This window comes from Coregonus lavaretus (assembly GCF_964263955.1).
Source record: "Coregonus lavaretus genome assembly, contig: HAP1_SCAFFOLD_324, whole genome shotgun sequence".
Lineage (NCBI taxonomy): Eukaryota > Metazoa > Chordata > Actinopteri > Salmoniformes > Salmonidae > Coregonus > Coregonus lavaretus.
The window spans coordinates 91,662-110,826 of NW_028157408.1; the positions used below are offsets into that span (position 1 = coordinate 91,662).

At 43.3% G+C, this 19,165-nt stretch overlaps 1 protein-coding gene across 1 annotated transcript; it reads right to left on the minus strand.

Moving 5' to 3' along the window:
• Positions 1–259: 259 nt before the first annotated feature.
• Positions 260–18,334, minus strand: LOC311125468 (cysteine-rich and transmembrane domain-containing protein 1-like). Its single transcript, XM_084199519.1, has 3 exons — positions 18,248–18,334; positions 7,412–7,741; positions 260–847 (listed from the first exon to the last, which is right to left on the minus strand). Exons 2-3 carry the CDS (start codon positions 7,719–7,721, stop codon positions 744–746), a joined length of 414 nt encoding a protein of 137 aa, XP_084055645.1. The 5' UTR covers positions 7,722–7,741; positions 18,248–18,334; the 3' UTR covers positions 260–743.
• Positions 18,335–19,165: the final 831 nt, after the last annotated feature.

Consider the following 19,165-nt stretch of genomic DNA (forward strand, 5'->3'; position numbering starts at 1 on the left):
TTTGTTAGGGTGTTGTAGGGTTTAGGGTGTAGTAGGACTAGAGGTTTATTTGGGAGGAGGGAGGGAGGCAGGAGAAGTACCTTGCAGAGGTAAAAAGGTTAAAGTGCCCAGGAGAGAGAGAGAGAGAGAGAGAGAGAGAGAGAGAGAGAGAGAGAGAGAGAGAGAGAGAGAGAGAGAGAGAGAGAGAGAGAGAGAGAGAGAGAGAGAGAGAGAGAGAGAGAGAGAGAGAGAGAGAGAGAGAGAGAGAGAGAGAGAGAGAGAGAGAGAGAGAGAGAGTATTAATGTAGAATGCCTGAGATCTGAGTGCATATTCTGTGTATGGTTTTTGAGCATGAGTTTGTGTTCCACAAAAAGCAATATCTATAGTCCAGCACCTGAGATTTAGGGAACATACGCTAGCTACACTGCTACAGAGCAGAGCACAGCCCTGGGAAGGGGCTAGGTCAGCTGTAGGAGCACAAGGAGATAGAGGTTATCATATAATGCTACCATGGTACAGGGGTTCGGGCTGGACGTTTGGGACGGACAGCAGGAGTGCAAGGGTTAAGGCCGATAGTTAAGGGGAGAGAGAAGGATTAAGGTGGAGGGATAGTGTGTTAGGAGTTACTGGGTTAGGGGTTTAGCCTCAGGGGTTGGAGGTTAGGTTAAGATGAGAGGGACTTTGCGTTAAGGGTTAAGAGGCAAAGGGTAAGGGTAAGGGTCAGAGCAGGTAAGGGTCGAGGGTAAACGTCAGGGGTCAGAGGTTATGTGAGCATGTCCCACAAGCAGCAGCAGCAGAGAGCCGTCCAACAGGCAGTCAGACACGTGTCTCCTGAATCATCTCTCCTCCTCTCCTCCACCACGTACACTAGAGGGAGGGAGGGAGGGAGGGAGGGAGGGAGGGAGAGAGGGAGGGAGGGAGGGAGAGAGAGAGAGTTAAACATTAATTTAAAGTTAAACCTTTACAACTGGCAATAACAAAAAGGATGTTTTATTGTCACATTCACCAGATAGGTGCAGTAAAATGTCTTTTTTTACAGGGTCAGCCATAGTAGTACGGCGCAAATTATAAAGACAGATTTTTCACCTTGTTTGCATGGGTATTTGAACCAACGCCCTTTCGGTTACTGGCCCAACGCTCTAACCCAGGGGTGTCAAACGTCCGGCCCGCGGGCCGGATCAGGCCCGCAAACGGGTTTAATCCGGCCCGCGAGATGATTTTGTAAAGTATAAAAATGAGCTGCAATTTTTCAATAAAAGAAACTGCTGTTCCAATTGTGTCCACTGGATGGCGCAATAGCAATTGTGTTAAGCAAGCAAACTGTTTATACCGGGGCAGAGCAAATAGGTCAAGCAAGTGCAGCCAGTCCGGATGAGCTACTTTGTTTTGCCCGCGATATTTATTACGGCTTCTACTTTTAACATTATGTGCTTTGGCACCCTCATTGCCCCAATATGTCTCTGTCAAAAAAGAGAAAAGTGGACGCAGAGTGCAGAGTGTTCCAAGAAAAATTGTCATCCTTCTATTTATTCACGGAATTTAATGGGAAAGCTGTATGTTTGGTGCGTTCACAACATGTTGCAGTGCTGAAAGAATATAACCTTCGTCGCCACTATGTGAGTCTTCATGCCGACAAATATGACAACTTTCAAGGACAGCGGAGAAGAGAGAAGGTGAATTAACTGTTGGTGGGTCTGAAGAAACAGCAGTCTGTGTTTACTCACAGCCGAGACATCAGTGACGCTGCAGTGAAAGCTAGCTACCTCATTGCTAATGAAATCGCAGTGGCTTCAAAACCATTTAGTGAGGGTGAATTTGTAAAAACATGCATGATGAAGGCAGCAGAGATTGTGTGCCCTGAAAAGCACCAGGCTTTTGCAAATATCAGCCTGACAAGAAACACAGTTGCAGACAGGATTTCCGATCTTTCAGTGGATTTGGACAGCCAGTTGAAGCAAAAAGTAAAGTCATTTATTGCGTTTTCGGTTGCAATTGATGAAAGCACGGACATTACAGATGTTGCACAACTGGCCATTTTCATCCGCGGAGTTGATGACACATTGACCGTCACCGAGGAGTTCGTGGAGTTGGTGCCGATGACAGATACAACGACAGCAGCTGATATTTTCACTGCACTCGTCGGCGCGCTGGACAGGGTCGGAGTGGACTGGTCCCGCGCTGTCAGCCTGGCTACAGATGGTGCGCCCTCAACGATCGGGAAAAAAGCAGGCGTTGTGAAAAAGTTCAGAGAGAAAGTGCAATCTGCAAATGGAGGACGTGATTTTTGGACTTTTCACTGTATTTTGCACCAGGAGGCTTTGTGTTGCAAGTCATTAAAGATGGATAACGTCATGAAGGTGGTCATCCAAACTGTTCATTTCATCCGATCCAGAAGCCTGAATCACCGTCAGTTTGACAGCCTTCTCAGAGAGAAAGACCACATCTATGGCCTGCCATACCACACTGAGGTAAGATGGTTATGCCGAGGTGCTGTGCTGAGGCATTTCTTTGATTTACGAGAAGAAATTGAACAGTTCATGGAAGAAAAGGGCAAACCAGTGTTAGAATTTCATTCCGCAGAATGGATGCAGGACCTTGCATTTATGGTGGATGTTACAGAGCACCTGAATAACTTGAACAAACAGCTGCAAGGGCGCAACAAAGTTGCCACGCAGTATTATGACAGCATACGTTCTTTCAAGTTGAAGCTGTCATTGTGGGAGACGCAACTCGCCGGTGGTGATGCAGCTCACTTCCCCTGTCTGAAAAATGTGTGCGCGACCCAACATGTGGCAGACATGAAGCGGTTCAAAGATAAAATAACGGGACTGTTAAGGGAGTTTGAGCAACCTTTCAGATTTTTGGTGAACTGGAGAAAGACTTCAAAGTTTTTTGTTCGCCATTCACCGTGAATCCCTCTGATCTGCCCGTCAGCATCCAACTTGAAATAATAGACTTGCAGTGTGACTCGGATTTGAAGGGCAAATTTGCCGCAGCTGGCTTGGACACATTTTATCAGAATCTCTTGCCAGGTTACCCCAACTTGACAGCCCTCGCTGCAAAACTGTTGTGCATGTTTGGCACCACATATCTTTGTGAGCAAGTTCTCTGTAATGAGCATAAATAAAACAAAGCTGCGCTCAAGGCTCACGCACAAGCACTTGAATCACATCCTGAAGTTGGCTGCCACTCAGGATGTGACGCCTAATATTGATGCGCTGGTGAAAGCTAAAATATGCCAGGTATCAGGAGTCAAATAAACTATGCAACCCCACTTAAAGTGCTGCATGAGACACCCTGATATAGTTCTGTGATCTGTGATATTCTTCTGTGAATCACTGAGGCATTGTGTGTTTGTGTGTTGTTTGTCCTCAGAATTTCAAATAACTTGAGGTGTTTTATGATTAATAGTGATGTTGTGCTTTTGGACACACTGTCCTCAGGCTCCAGCTTTATGTTTATATGTTTTTATGTTGATGTGCTATTGTTTTTAATTGATTTTATTTTATTTGTATATTTAACCTATTCTTGACTCTGTGGTTCTTGCACTTGTTTGGGGAACAGGATTTCATTATTTGTATCTACATTTCTGCCTGAGAAATGACACCCTGATATAGTTCTGTGATCTGTGAAACAGTTCTGTGAATCACTGAGGCATTGTGTGTTTGTGTGTTCTTTTTCTTTAGAATTTTCAAATAAACTTGAGGTGTTTTATGATTAATAGTGATGTTGTGCTTGTACTATTTTGGACACACTGTCCTCAGGCTCCAGTTGTTTTATGTTGATAGTATTAAAACAAAGAAAACAATCTGAAGTTGTTGTTTTTAAGTTATATATATACACCATCATTTTACCGGTCCGGCCCACTTGGGAATAGATTTTCCTCCATGTGGCCCCTGAGCTAAAATGAGTTTGACACCCCTGCTCTAACCGCTAGGCTAACTGCCACCCTTGGAATACACACTACACACACCACACACACCTAGGGCTAACAACCTACCCTTCTTGTTATCTTTGGTATATTTGCTGTTAGTCATTACTGTACACACACACATCTTACGAAGGCTGCCATCTGGAGTGAGTCAGGTCAGGTGTGTTACCTGAGTGACAAGGTACTGCAGCAGTACAAAGGGACTGCTCTCTAGCAACAGTTGCCAGGCAGTAAGTGATGATGCGTTCATAACCAAGCGGGAAGGTGGTATTTACCAAGTACGACTGGAAAGAATCCACTTGAATGGCCCTCCAACTGGTAATTACTAGTGTGAAACTCATCTATCATCCTGAACTCCCACTTCTCCCACCTGCTGACCTCTGACTTCATATACTAAGGAAATTACCTCGATAACAGCATTTTCGGCAGTTTAATGCAACAACAAAATATTATTTATAAAAAGCAAGCTATTAATATGTTTTTTTAACATGATAATTTGTTTACAAGCATGATAGCTGTACTTTTAGTTTATGGTTTAGACAAATTGTTGGCCATTAGCCAATCAGCGTTTCTCAACAAGTTCACAGCACATTAATGCATCCAACTAGTATTTACGACTTCAAAAAGGGTGCGGCAGGTAGCTTAGTGGGTAAGAGCGTTGTGCCAGTAACCGAAAGGTCACTGGTTCTAATCCCTGAGCCAACTAGGTGAAAAATCTGTCGATGTGCCCTTGAGCAAGGCACTTAACCCTAATTGCTCATGTAAGTCGCTCTGGATAAGAGCGTCTGCTAAAATGACAAAAAAAAAAAAAGGGTAAAACCTCTTTTTTATGTAATCTATCACAAGACATCTAGTGGCCCTTTTGGGTACTTCAGATTATCACAGGTTATCTCTGGCCCTCTGCGTGGGCTTATCACACGTAAAATAAATGAAATCATTAAATACGATGATTTTATGACAAAGCTGTAAAACATTATCCTAAATATAAACCATCAACTTAGTGAATACGTGTTTAATATGAGGATTTCAGCATGAAATATCCTTTATATCTTTTTTTACACACCTATTGATTTGACTATGTCAGTATGTCTTTGTTGTCAATGCTTTCGCGTCAAACTGGTGGCAGTGGTGAAAAAAAGTCAATAGTTGGAGTTACAGCGTTAATTGAAAATAATGCCATTGTTGATTATATGCTTTTTCATTAATTAGGCTATTTCTCTTTAACCATATGATCTAGCTACCAGAAACTCATGGACAATATGTACACAAATACAAAAAAATACTATATACACTACTGGTCAAACGTTTTAGAACATCTACTCATTCAAGGGTTTTTCTTTATTTTTACTATTTTCTACATTGTAGAATAATAGTGAAGACATCAAAACTATGAAATAGCACATATGGAATCATGTAGTAACCAAAAAGGTTTTTATATTATATTTATATTTTATATTTGAGATTCTTCAAATAGCCTTTGCCTTGATGACAGCTTTGCACACTCTTGGCATTCTCTCAACCAGCTTCATGAGATAGTCACCTGGAATGCATTTCAATTAAACAGGTGTGCCTTCTTAAAAGTTAATTTGTGGAATTTCTTTCCTTCTTAATGCGTTTGAGTCAATCAGTTGTGTTGTGACAAGGTAGCCCCCCAACCTTGTCACAGATGGTAGCCGTATTTGGTAAAAGACCAAGTCCGTATTATGGCAAGAACAGCTAAAATAAGCAAAGATAAACGACAGTCCATCATTACTTTAAGACATGAAGGTCAGTCAGTACAGAACATTTCAAGAACTTTGAAAGTTTCTTCAAGAGCAGTAACAAAAACCATAAAGCGCTATGATGAAACTGGACCGCCACAGGAATGAAAGACCCAGAGTTACCTCTGCTGCAGAGGATAAGTTCATTAGAGTTACCAGCCTCAGAAATTGCAGCCCAAATAAATGCTTCACAAAGTTCAAGTAACAGACACATCTCAACATCAACTGTTCAGAGGAGACTGTGTGAATCAGGCCTTCATGGTCGAATTTCTGCAAAGAAACCACTACTAAAGGTCACCAATAAGAAGAAGAGACTTGCTTGGGCCAAGAAACACGAGCAATGGACATTAGACCGGTGGGAATTTGTCCATTGGTCTGGAGTCCAAATTGGAGATTTTTGGTTCCAACCGCCGTGTCTTTGTGAGACGCGGTGTGGGTGAACGGATGATCTCCGCATGTGTATTTCCCAACAAATGATAGTGGGACTATCATTTGTTTTTCAACAGGACAATGACCTAACACACCTCCAGGCTGTGTAAGGGCTATTTTACCAAGAAGGAGAGTGATGGAGTGCTGCATTAGATGACCTGGCCTCCACAATCCCCCGACCACAACAAAATTGAGATGTTTGGGATGAGTCGGACCGCAGAGTGAAGGAAAAGCATTCAACAAGTGCTCAGCATATATGGGAACTCCTTCAAGACTGTTGGAAAAGCATTCCAGGTGAGACTGGTTGAGAGAATACCAAGAGTGTGCAAAGCTGTCATCAAGGCAAAGGGTGGCTATTTGAAGAATCTCAAATATACAATATATTTTGATTTGTTTAACACTTTTTCGTTTACTACATGATTCCATGTGTTATTTCATAGTTTTTATGTTTTCACTATTATTCTACAATGAAGAAAATAGTAAAAAATAAAAGCCCTTGAATGAGTAGGTGTTCTAAAACTTTTGACCGGTAGTGTATATGAATACAAGTATAAATTACAAAATGTATGATAGATTGCCATAGATGTTCTGTTAATTACAGATTCCGGTAAATTACCGGTAGCTTTGCAGCCCTAGTCAGAACTGTCTGAACCACTGGTTCCCAGATGTTTCACAATGTAATTGATTCACCTAGTCAAGGGCCTGAACTAGCTCATCTGATTCACCTAGTCAAGGGCCTGAACTAGCTCATCTGATTCACCTAGTCAAGGGCCTGAACTAGCTCATCTGATTCACCTAGTCAAGGGCCTGAACTAGCTCATCTGATTCACCTAGTCAATGGCCTGAACTAGCTCATCTGATTCACCTAGTCAATGGCCTGAACTAGCTCATCTGATTCACCTAGTCAATGGCCTGAACTAGCTCATCTGATTCACCTAGTCAAGGGCCTGAACTAGCTCATCTGATTCACCTAGTCAAGGGCCTGAACTAGCTCATCTGATTCACCTAGTCAATGAATCAGGTGTGCTAGCTGTAGAATAGATCAAATACCTGGAAGAGCTGGGGGTCCCCGAGGAGAGGTTTGAGAACCACTGGTATAAAGAACATTGTTCCCAAAGCACATCCATTGTCTTTGCATACCAAGTAGTCAAGGCAAACTATATCTTCTCCTTTTCTCTCCTCTCCTCTCCTCTCCTCTCCTCTCCTCTCCTCTCCTCTCCTCTCCTCTCCTCTCCTCTCCTCTCCTCTCCTCTCCTCTCCTCTCCTCTCCTCTCCTCTCCTCTCCTCTCCTCTCCTCTCCTCTCCTCTCACCTGTGTTTTTGGGTGCCTCTCCATACATGGGTCCTGGGGGTGGTCCTCCCTGCCATCCAAACTGGGGCTGTCCTGGGTAACCCCCCTGGTAGGGGCCTGCTTGTCCCTGGCCGGGGTAAGGTCCAGGAGGGCCCCCGGGGCCAGCAGGGTAGTTGGGGTAGGCTGGGTTTTGAGGAGGGTATCCACCAGGCTGCTCCATGTTGACGGGGTAGCCCTGGGGAGGGTATCCCTGCTCGGGGTAGCCCTGGGGAGGGTAACCGGGGGCCGTGGGGCCTGGGCCCTTGTATGGAGGAGGCTGCTCAAAATTCATCTGCTGGACAACAGAGACACCTGAAGAAAGAGAGAGGGAGGGACAGAGGTGGAGAGAAGAGGAAGGGAGGGACGGAGGGGGAGAGAGTGGGAGGCAGGGAGGGGGAGAGAGAGAGAGGCAGGGAGGGAGGGGGAGAGTGAGGGAGGCAGGGAGGGAGGGAGGGAGGGGGAGAGAGAGGAAGAGAGTGAGATGAGGGAGAGATGTTTATGATGTTTAATGTTACTTCTGTTTATACACAATTGCTTTTGTATTGCTCCTATAATAAAGCTCATAAAGCTCATTTGAACTGAAAGAGAATGAGTAAGAACAATGAAAAGAGAGAGATTGGAGGAGGAGAGGGACAAACAAAAGCATTGTTGCAGTTTCATATCCCTGTAAAGTCAACACAGGACGGAGATAAGATTAGACATGTACATACGTGGACAGCTATAGGCAGTGCAGGCTTTTGTTACAGAAAGGCTGGAGCAAAGCTCTCCAGGAGTAGAGGTTGAGCACATGTCCAGGTTAATAACCCTAGTGTCACTGGTGTATGACTGTTTTCCCGGTGTAGATCATACGCATGTTTGGAGTGTTTATCTGACTGGATTAAAACATGAATAAAAAATACGAAATATGTCCCCCCCACTTCTAAAACCAAAGTTGCGCCCCTGCGCATGGCCACGTCCTTCTAGTTGTCTTTCTAGAAACACAAAGCTCTGTTCATAGCTATAGTGGAACCCCGTATTATCAGCATATTCAACAGCGTTTAAGAAATATATTAGGTTAGGGCGTGTCCGATGTTGGGGGGAAATTAGCTAGTACAGCCAGAGCCATCATACCAGAGAAGTCTATTAGCTAGCAGTTATAACCCTTCTATGAGGAAGTATGTTTACACACACGTACGTCCAACCTATACACCTAGCACCCTAATGGAAGCGGTAAAGTACAAAGAGTCTAGTATTGCATATCTTTCTCATGACATCATACAAAGAGTCCAGAATTGCATATCTTTCTCATGACTTTCTCTGGTGACTGCTGCAAATATGAAAAATCATCACACATTCTGTGTGTGTGCCTTGATTTTACCTGAAGGGTTATGAAACGATGACGAAACATGTCACCTGTACACACTGTTAACAGATGGTAGGGGAGGTAGTCGAGGTGTGTGTGTAACCATGGTTACTCTTCTGAGCTGTGATGAACGGAAAGAAGGATGCTCCTGTGGATTCTCAATGACTACCGTCCCTAACGCTAAAACCCCATTCACACACCGTTACTCTGGTGAACATAATGGTCCTGGGACCCTAAGGACACACCGTAGCATTATAGTTACACAACCTCCTCTCCATATCTGACTGGTTTATCAGAAATGTTTTCTAACCTAACCTTCCTCTTCCTGTCCTAGGTCCAGTTCAGTTGTGTGTTTCAGCTCTAGTGTGTGTCCGTCGGTTTGTCATTGATGGAAAAGAGCCTCCAGTGTCGAGGCCCTGTACTGACACCGTTTCCACAACACACACACACAGACGAAAAACTGCATCATCACCGTCTCTCTCGCTCACACACACACACACACACACACACCCACCCACACGGTATCCCCAAAGCAATACCGTTCTAATGGCCATGGTGCGTTGTCAGAATGTGAAGAGACATGAGTTGTGTGCATCAGTCCCTGTCATGGTGCCCTTCGAGTATGCTACAACGTTATCCTCAATCCCCTGCGTATGCCAACACCTTGCATAGTATTAGAGCGAGTAACAGCAAGGCCAGCAGCTTATATGTCAAAATGAAACACGCAAGTGCAATAGTATAATGTTAGTAGCAATGACGGATGACCAAAATGATACAGTACTACAAGAGAGAAGTAGGGCTGTCAGCCAAAGGTATTCCACTGAATTCAAACATCACTACAACTACAGCTGATCTGTAAGCCTAGCTAACTCGGGAGACAGGTAGCATCACTAAAACGACAGCTGATCTGTAAGCCTAGCTAACTCAGGAGACAGGTAGCATCACTAAAACGACAGCTGATCTGTAAGCCTAGCTAACTCAGGAGACAGGTAGCATCACTAAAACGACAGCTGATCTGTAAGCCTAGCTAACTCAGGAGACAGGTAGCATCACTAAAACGACAGCTGATCTGTAAGCCTAGCTAACTCAGGAGACAGGTAGCATCGCTAAAACGACAGCTGATCTGTAAGCCTAGCTAACTCAGGAGACAGGTAGATGTATCATATAATATACCTGACTATACCCCATGTGAGCTCATTAGCTAACACATCCATGACAACAGGACACACACACATATATACTCACAGAAACTAGCATCTAAAACAACACCACATATGGCCCCTCTGACCTCCTTCTCCCTGATCCGTATTATAGTCTTCAGGCAAAACAGACCTCACCTGTTCCTGGCTGTACCGGTCACCTGGCAAACCTTGTACCACACTGACTCACTTGCCCCAATGAAAGGCTAGAGTTTGCCTTTCTTATTTCTCCATTTAACCCACCCTTTACAGAAAAATCACTTCATGACTTGGTAGTGGTACAAACAGCTAGGACTTCAGTTGTATAGTCAGGAATCTCTCTCCCACATAGGGTCTTTGTTTTTCAGATTCCAGTTTTATACTGAGAGTGAGTGTATGGTAGGCTTGGGCGGTATACCGGGGTATTTGGAAATAGCCACGGGATGATTTTTCAATACCGTTGAAACTATTTATTTGAAGTTTTTCAATACATTTTCATATTTGTAGCTACTTAAGTAAATACCTGCAGTCAACTTGTACAATACGTTAAGAGATAAAGCAGATCACCTTCATTTCACCTGTCACATTATTTTACATGATGAAGATTACCAAGAACAGTTGAGCCAGTCACATTATTTTACATGATGAAGATTACCAAGAACAGTTGAGCCAGTCACATGTTTGTTTGTAAATAGCACAAGGAGAGAAAGTGGGAGCAGGGGAGTCCAGCTGTGTGTTGACAGGGGTCGTGTTTATATTGAAAGTCAACAGTGTTTTTTTTGCTTCAATAGATTGATCAGGGATGTACTGAAGAGTGTTAGGGCCAAATGAAAAGAAAAAAGAAATAAACTGCAACGGGTGGTGGTACTTGGATTTTAAAAAAGTGGCAATATCTTAATGTAATTTCGAGAACTAAGTCAAAATTTGTAGAATAAAGTCAACATTTTGAGAATAAAGTCAGTTATATTTCAGTATGGGATTTGGTCATTAATTGCATGTCTCCCTGGCCCTTTTTTTGTGTGCTCACCACTGTTGAAATGCCCGAGTTAGAAGACTGGTGAAACTATACTTTAGAATTGGCTTTAGTAACAAGGAAATCCTTGCTCTTTTAGCACATAATAACCATATTATTATAATTATTACGACCTGGAAGAGGTTGTGCCACAGATTATTTTCAGAAGGAGGAACTGTGGTTACATATACAGGTAGAGACGGGCGGGTTGTATGTGTATGCAGGTGTGTGTATGCAGGTTGTGTGTGTGTATGCAGGTGTGTGTATGCAGGTTGTGTGGGTGGTAAAAAGTAGGGGCAAAACCAGCAAATGGGCATCAATCTAATACACTCGTTCAAACAGGCGTCACTGCACACTCACGCTTATCAATCTAATAACTTGTTCAAACAGGCGTCACTGCACACTCACGCTTATCAATCTAATGATCTAATAACTCGCACACACCCACACCAAGTTTCCCCCTGGCAATTTCAGACTATAAGCATACACTCTTCTAATGGCCATGGTGCCTTATGAGCACAAACAAACGTTCTTGTCACTGAATGAGAAGAGACCTCGGGTTGAGTCCCTGTCAGTCACTGAATGAGAAGAGACCTGGGGTTGAGTCCCTGTCAGTCACTGAATGAGAAGAGACCTGGGGTTGAGTCCCTGTCAGTCACTGAATGAGAAGAGACCTGGGGTTGAGTCCCTGTCAGTCACTGAATGAGAAGAGACCTCGGGTTGAGTCCCTGTCAGTCACTGAATGAGAAGAGACCTGGGGTTGAGTCCCTGTCAGTCACTGAATGAGAAGAGACCTGGGGTTGAGTCCCTGTCAGTCACTGAATGAGAAGAGACCTCGGGTTGAGTCCCTATCAGTATGCCCTCCGTTGTTATTTGTAACTGTAGGATGAAAAAGTGCATGCACTGCAGCCCCAGTTAGCCTAGCTAGCTATTGTTAGCTATCTTAACTAGCTTCTCATTACGGTTTGATGCAGTGAAGACAGGTACTACGTAAATCGTATTTGATGACGAATAACTTAGCTATGGCAGCTATTAGTCTACTATAGCGCAAGTCAGCTTGGTGTCTCTCGTTTCTCCCTCCCTCCTTCCTGCTCCCCATGCCACTCGCTCACAGTACGGCCCCTCCCTGGCCTGCTAGAGCGGCACCTCTCTCCCTCCTCTCACGCTTTATCAGCTCCGGTTAATAAAGTAGTTTCAAAAATATATATTCTGCTGCTTCCCTCACTGGGTTCGGACCGGGTCTGGATCCAACCAGGACTATACAGAACGTGTCTAGTTGTCCTCGGGTCCAATCGGAACGGGTCTCTATTTTTAACAAATAATTTATGCATATCGGGTCCGGGTGGGAAAGCCCAAGGTCCAGTTCGGAACGGGTCCAACTTTTTGGTCCCGTGAAGACCTCTACTATACAGGCTATAAAGAAATAATCACTGATCTGACATGAATTGGTTGGTAGCCTAGCGTAATATCTCCTATCAATATCCGTCTATCGGTGATGTCTTCCAGGATGGGAGGAATGAAGGATGCATAGGTTATCCCAAAACAGGGGCATCGTCTCTGTTACAGGCTATTTGTCTCAGTTATAAATGCTAATTTAGGCTACCACTGGCCCAGCTTATAGAGGCTAGTGGCTAGACCAGTAAGGTTAGAATAATGGACCGGGCCTTTAGCAAAACCCCTTCCCCCCTGCCCCATGGCTATGCAAGGTCCATGAGAGGGGTTTGGTGGCAGCTCATGAACCCGACAGGGAAGCGATATCCTTCTCCACGCAATCCGTAACTTACATTCACAAGATAATACGTATAGGCCTATGAGGTTACTGCTCTGGGAGAGTAGATAAAACACCATGCCATCACACAGTTAACCTTCCATTTTGACATATAAGCTGCTGGCCTTGCTGTTACTCGCTCTAATACTATGCAAGGTGTTGGCATACGCAGGGGATTGGGGATAACGTTGTAGCATACTCGAAGGGCACCATTTACATTTTAGTCATTTAGCAGACGCTCTTATCCAGAGCGACTTACAGGAGCAATTAGGGTTAAGTGCCTTGCTCAAGGGCACATCGACAGATTTTTCACCTAGTCGGCTCGGGGATTAGAACCAGCGACCTTTCGGTTACTGGCACAACGCTCTTAACCGCTAAGCTACCTGCCGCCACCATGACAGGGACTGATGCACACAACTCTTGTCTCTTCACATTCTGACAACGCACCATGGCCATTAGAACGGTATTGCTTTGGGGATACCGTGGGTGTGTGTGTGTGTGTGTGTGTGTGTGTGTGTGTGTGTGTGTGTGTGTGTGTGTGTGTGTGTGTTTGTGTGTTTGTGTGTTTGTGTGTGTGTGTGTGTGTTTGTGTGTGTGTGTGTGTGTGTGTGGAAAGTGCCGCCTGTATATGTATATATATATATTTATATTTAAAACATACAATATACTTGCAGTGAAGCCACTCAACAACTACATCACATTAGTCATCTAACAGACTCCCATCCAGAGCGACACACAGAAGCAACCAGGGTCAACGCCCTGCTCAAAAGGCACGTCGACAGTTTCACCAGTCTTCTAACTCAGCCATTTCAACAGTGGTGAGCACACAAAAAAAGGCCCAGGGAGACATGCAATTAATAACCAAATCCCATACTGAAATATAACTGATTTTATTCTCAAAATGTCAACTTTATTCTTGAAATTATTATTTTTTGTTTAATCTCGAAATATTGCCACTTTATTATGTAAATATTGCAAATTTTTATCGAAATATTGCCTATTTTTTAAAAGTACTATCCATGCAAAAAATATATATCCAAGTACCACCACCCATGGGGCTGTTAATTTTTTTTCTTCACTTGGCCCTAATACTCGGAAGATTCTCAAGGTAGGCTACAGTAGAATGATTATTATTCAAAATGTGTGGTTTTAAGATCCAAAACGCAATTACATTATACAGTGCCTTCGGAAAGTGTTCAGAACCCTTGACCTTTTCCACATTTTGTTAATTTACAGCCTTATTCTAAAATGGATTAAATATACTTTTTTTCTCAGCAATCTACACACAATACCCCACAGTGACAAGGCGAAAACAGGTTTTTATAAATTTTTGCAAATTTCTTAAAAATAAAAAACCTGAAATATCTTATTACATAAGTGTTCATACCCTTGCTATGAGACTCGTAATTGACCTCAGGTACATCCTGTTTCCATTTATCATCCTTGAGATGTTTATACAACTTGATTGGAGTCCACCTGTGATAAAATCAATTGATTCGACATGATTTGGAAAGGCACACACCTGTCTATATAAAGGTCCAATAGTTGACAGTGCATGACAGAGCAAAAACCAAGCCATGAGGTCGAAGGAATTGTCCGTAGAGCTCCGAGACAGGATTGTGTCGAGGCACAGATCTGGGGAAGGCTACAAAAAAAATTCTGCAGCATTGAAGGTCCCCATGAAGACAGTGGCCTCCATCATTCTTAAATGGAAGAAGTTTGGAACCCCCAAGACTCTTCCTAGAGCTGGCCGCTCCAGCCAAACTGAGCAATCGGGGGAGAAGGACCAAGAACCCGATGGTCACTCTGGCAGAGCTCCAGAGTTCCTCTGTGGTGATGGGAGAACCTTCCAGAAGGACAACCATCTCTGCAGCACTCCACCAATCAGGCCTTTACGGTAGAGTGGCCAGACAGAAGCCACTCCTCAGTCAAAGGCACATGACAGCCCGCTTGGAGTTTGCCAAAAGGGACCTAAAGGACTCTCAGACCATGAGAAACAAGATTCTCTGGTCTGATGAAACCAAGATTGAACTCTTTGGCCTGAATGCCAAGCGTCACGTCTAGAGGAAACCTGGCACCATCCCTACGGTGAAGCATGGTGGTGGCAGCATCATGCTGTGGGATGTTTTTCAGTGGCAGGGACTGGGAGACTAGTCAGGATCGAGGCAAAGATGAACGGAGCAAAGTACAGAGAGATCCTTGATGAAAACCTGCTCCAGAGCGCTCAGGACCTCAGACTGGAGCGAAGGTTCACCTTCCAACAGGACAACGAACCTAAGCACACAGCCAAGACAACGCAGGAGTGGCTTCGGGACAAGTCTCTGAATGTCCTTGAGTGGCCCAGCCAGAGCCCGGACTTGAACCCGATCTAACATCTCTGGAGAGACCTGAAAATAGCTGTGTAGCGACACTCCCTATCCAACCTGACAGAGCTTGAGAGGATCTGCAGAGAAGAATGGGAGAAACTCCCCAAATACAGGTGTGCCAAGCTTGTAGCGTTATACCCCAGAAGACTCAAGGCTGTATCGATGCCAAAGGTGCTTCAACATAGTACTGAGTAAAGGGTCTGAATACTTATGTAAATGTGATATTTCAGTTTTTTATTTTTAATAGACTTGCAAAAATTTATAAAAACACGTGTTTGCTTTGTCATTATGGGGTATTGTGTGTAGATTGATGAAGGGAAAAAAACAATTTCATCAATTTTAGAACAAGGTTGTAACGTAACAAAATGTGGAAAAAGTCAAGGGGTCTGAATCCTTTACTAATGCACTGTTTATGTTGTGCTGTTCTTTATTTCTATTCATTAAATTCGGCACAGGGGCGTCATGCGAAATCTGAGGGGGCACAAAGTACATGAGGATGGCTGGTGGTCCGGAGGGGGGCTATGCCCCGTATGTAAATGCCCCGTGTAACTCAGTTGGTAGAGCATGGCGTTTGCAACCCACAATGCCAGGGTTGTGGGTTCGTTTCCCACGGGGGGCCTGTATGAAAAATGTATGCACTCACTAACTGTAAGTCGCTCTGGATAAGAGCGTCTGCTAAATGACTAAAATGTACATTTAAGTCATTTAGCAGACGCTCTTATCCAGAGCGACTTACAGTTAGTGAGTGCATACATTATTTTATTTTTCATACTGGCCCCCCGTAGGAATCGAACCCACAACCCTGGCGTTGCAAACGTCATGCTCTACCAACTGAGCTACATCCCTGCCGGCCATTCCCTCCCCTACCCTGGACGACGCAGGGCCAATTGTGCGCCGCCCCATGGGTCTCCCGGTCGCGGCCGGCTACGACAGAGCCTGGATTCGAACCAGGATCTCTAGTGGCACAGCTAGCACTGCGATGCAGTGCCTTATACCACTGCGACATTGTACATTTTCATTTTTCACTTGAAACACTTGAAACAGACTTTTCCTGCAATCTAGAGCCATAGTCATTATGCTTAATTCTATGTAAAAAATAAAGTATATATTTCTGAATATCTAAGCATACTTCTTCAGCTGTCTGCCATAATACTCTTCTGTAGGGACGTGCAACGATAGTTTTCCTTCACAGAAAATAATGCAACACATTCAGCAGAAAATACCTTAATTTTCATCAGATGACAACAGAAGTGTAACGCTATTTGGCTGGCAGCCACACAATTAAATGAGCTTACAGTGAAAAAAGCAAGGTATTTTTTCAAAGACGATGCATGGCCATCATATTTCTAATGTTTATCACAGAAAGAATGTAGTCAGCTACATTTCCTAATGTTTTGCTTAAAGTTAACCTTGCATTACCAGAGAAAAGGAGTCTGGTTAAATGTACCTGAGGAAATAAGCTACACATCAGTTGGAGCGCTGTCTGCTGACAGAACGCCCGTTCGTGAATTCTCATCTGAGTAGAGAAGTGCAACTGAAGTACGAAATTAGTCTTATGCCGAGCAGAAATTACAATAAGAAGCATTTTACATCTGCGTTCACAAAACGCAGAAACATCTTTCTTATGCGTTTAATCTTTTTTCCTGCATTAATACGACCCCTAAGTTTAACTTGCTAGTTAATCGAAGTAAGTGGCTGAATTAATAAGGTGACAGGGCATTATATTGTGTTAGCTTTCTGCCGTGTTTGAGAAGTCAAAGCTCATTAGATGAGTTATTTGTACAGCTGCCACCATCTTGATTTCCTTTCGTTTTTTCTCCTCTCCCCTCATCTCCAAGCAGAGCAGGCAGGCCTGTTGCCCTAGCGACTGTAGCCTACACATGTTGCTCCAGAGCCAGTACTGTTCTTCCTTCAGACAAGAATGCTTCAAAACATTGTTCATTTGCACAATGTCTCTCGTTCACATTCACTTGTAAATGTACATAACGTTATGAGCTGGATTGCCTGTCTTTGCAATTAGTTTATTTTCTTTGTGCTCATTAGCATATGTAGTTAGCAGCCTCCATTGAAATTCTCTATTACTTGTGCTCATTTTATTAACATTCTGGTAATAGACGCCCAATGGGCTTTTTTGCGTCTTTATAACAGAAGGACAGTATGAAGACATACTGGATACCGCCCAACCCTACTGTATGGTTCCAGTTTTACACTGAGAGTGAGTGTATGGTTCCAGTATATTGTGAGAGGATGGAACATAGTTCTCTAACACAATAAGATCCCAGTCCTAAATGAGTAAATGTCCCGGGTTATAATAGTCAACTAGGCCTAATAGAACCGCAGCCGGCTGGGGTATAGATCACACTGTTGACTGTTGGACTGGAAAGAACTGGGATATTTCAACATTGTGCGGTTGATAGTCTAAAATACTCTCTCAATTAGGTTTATTTTTCCTGCCACGTCCTGTATAGGCTACATTTATGAGGGGGACTTTGCTGTGTAAAATAGGCTATTCTTCTTCACAGGCGTCTCATATTAGCCTACAGTGTTGTGGCGTCTCATGTTAGCCTACAGTGTTGTTGCATTGATGCCATATTAATGGCACAAAATAACACTTTACTCGCATCTTCGGCTTTATCAACAACTAAATGCTTGATAGGAAAAATTATACAGCGTCGCGTATATAGGCTTAGATAAGTTGATTTGCTGCGATAGACTAATATTTTGAAAGTGGCCTAAATAGGAAGAAGAAATCATTGTATAACGAATTCTATCATAGATAATGACACGTCCGACACGACTTTATCTCCCTTTCTCATTCAATAGCAGAAAATGATGTAAAATATATTGTTGGATACAATGTATCCGGAGAAAGAGACCTGACTGCGTGGTCTTTGAGCCAGTATGAAAAAAAAGTAATAATAATGTATGCACTCACTAACTGTAAGTCGCTCTGGATAAGAGCGTCTGCTAAATGACTAAAATGTAAAATGTAAAATGTCTTTATAATAAGATAAAGATGGAACACAACTAACACCTGCACCGGGCCACAGCCCAAGAACAACGATGTCGAGTTGCAATTTTCCAACAGTCCGCAACTTCGACATAAGCAACGTTTACAGACATATGGAGCCCAATAAAATATTATCACCTACCTTATGAGAAATGATATCCTGTCTCAACAGACAGTCCAGCTCCTCTTCAAAAAAACTATTAAGCGTGATCTGTATTGCTTATTTTTTTTTTTACCGCACTGAACGACCACCTCGTCTTAAAACTCAGTGCGTATCTCTCTGTTGCGCGAGAACCGTGACGTCAGCCGGATGGTGGTGCGAGGGGTTTGCAGAAGGAAAACACGAAAACGGAGCTAACACAGAAATAGGACAATGAATGAGTCTTTTAAATTGAGCAAGCAATACTTATCCTTATCTAGTGTCTTAGGTTAGATTGATTAATATATTGTTTTTATCATAAGATCTATAGGCTAACTGTAGAAAAATGAAAATGTGACTAATACAGAGTGTACTTTACTTGCTTATAAAAGTCCTCAAAAAACACAGACGTGAAATTGTGTTTCTATTTATACTTCAGCATAAATAGACTAAAGATAAAACTAGTTCTTCATTGGCTACCACATCATAGGTCTCACATACATAATACTGGATCCATAAATCACATGTTTTAATCTGTTTGTGAATGGGTTTGATATAATGGACAACAGAGTGGCCTAGTCACTAGCGTGGGCTACAGTACATTTCCATGAGAGATGCAACTCCTTCTTCCCACCAGCAGAGGTCAGTCTTAACTCACTCACTCACTCTCATCAGCTCCTGTACCAATATATTCTCACAGAGCCAGACTAGTGTGTCTCTGAATAATGCATGTAAATGGCATGCAACATTAATGTAGGCCTACATGACACTGGCTCTCCCGTTTCCAGACCAGACAGACCATGAAATGATGAAATGATATGTTTGGAGATTGTCCAAAAAGGAAGAACACACCTAAACCAATACATGTGCCATCACACACGTCTCAATAGATTGTATATTCTATTCCACCTCATTCTATTA

Excerpts from the sequence above, each read along its gene's own strand:
- LOC311125468 (XM_084199519.1), bottom strand. The coding sequence starts at position 7,721 with ATGAATTTTGAGCAGCCTCCTCCATACAAGGGCCCAGGCCCCACGGCC. Across the intron at positions 848-7,411 it reads AGAGGCACCCAAAAACACAG|TGTACGTGGTGGAGGAGAGG; the intron begins GTGAGAGGAGAG and ends CCCTCCCTCTAG.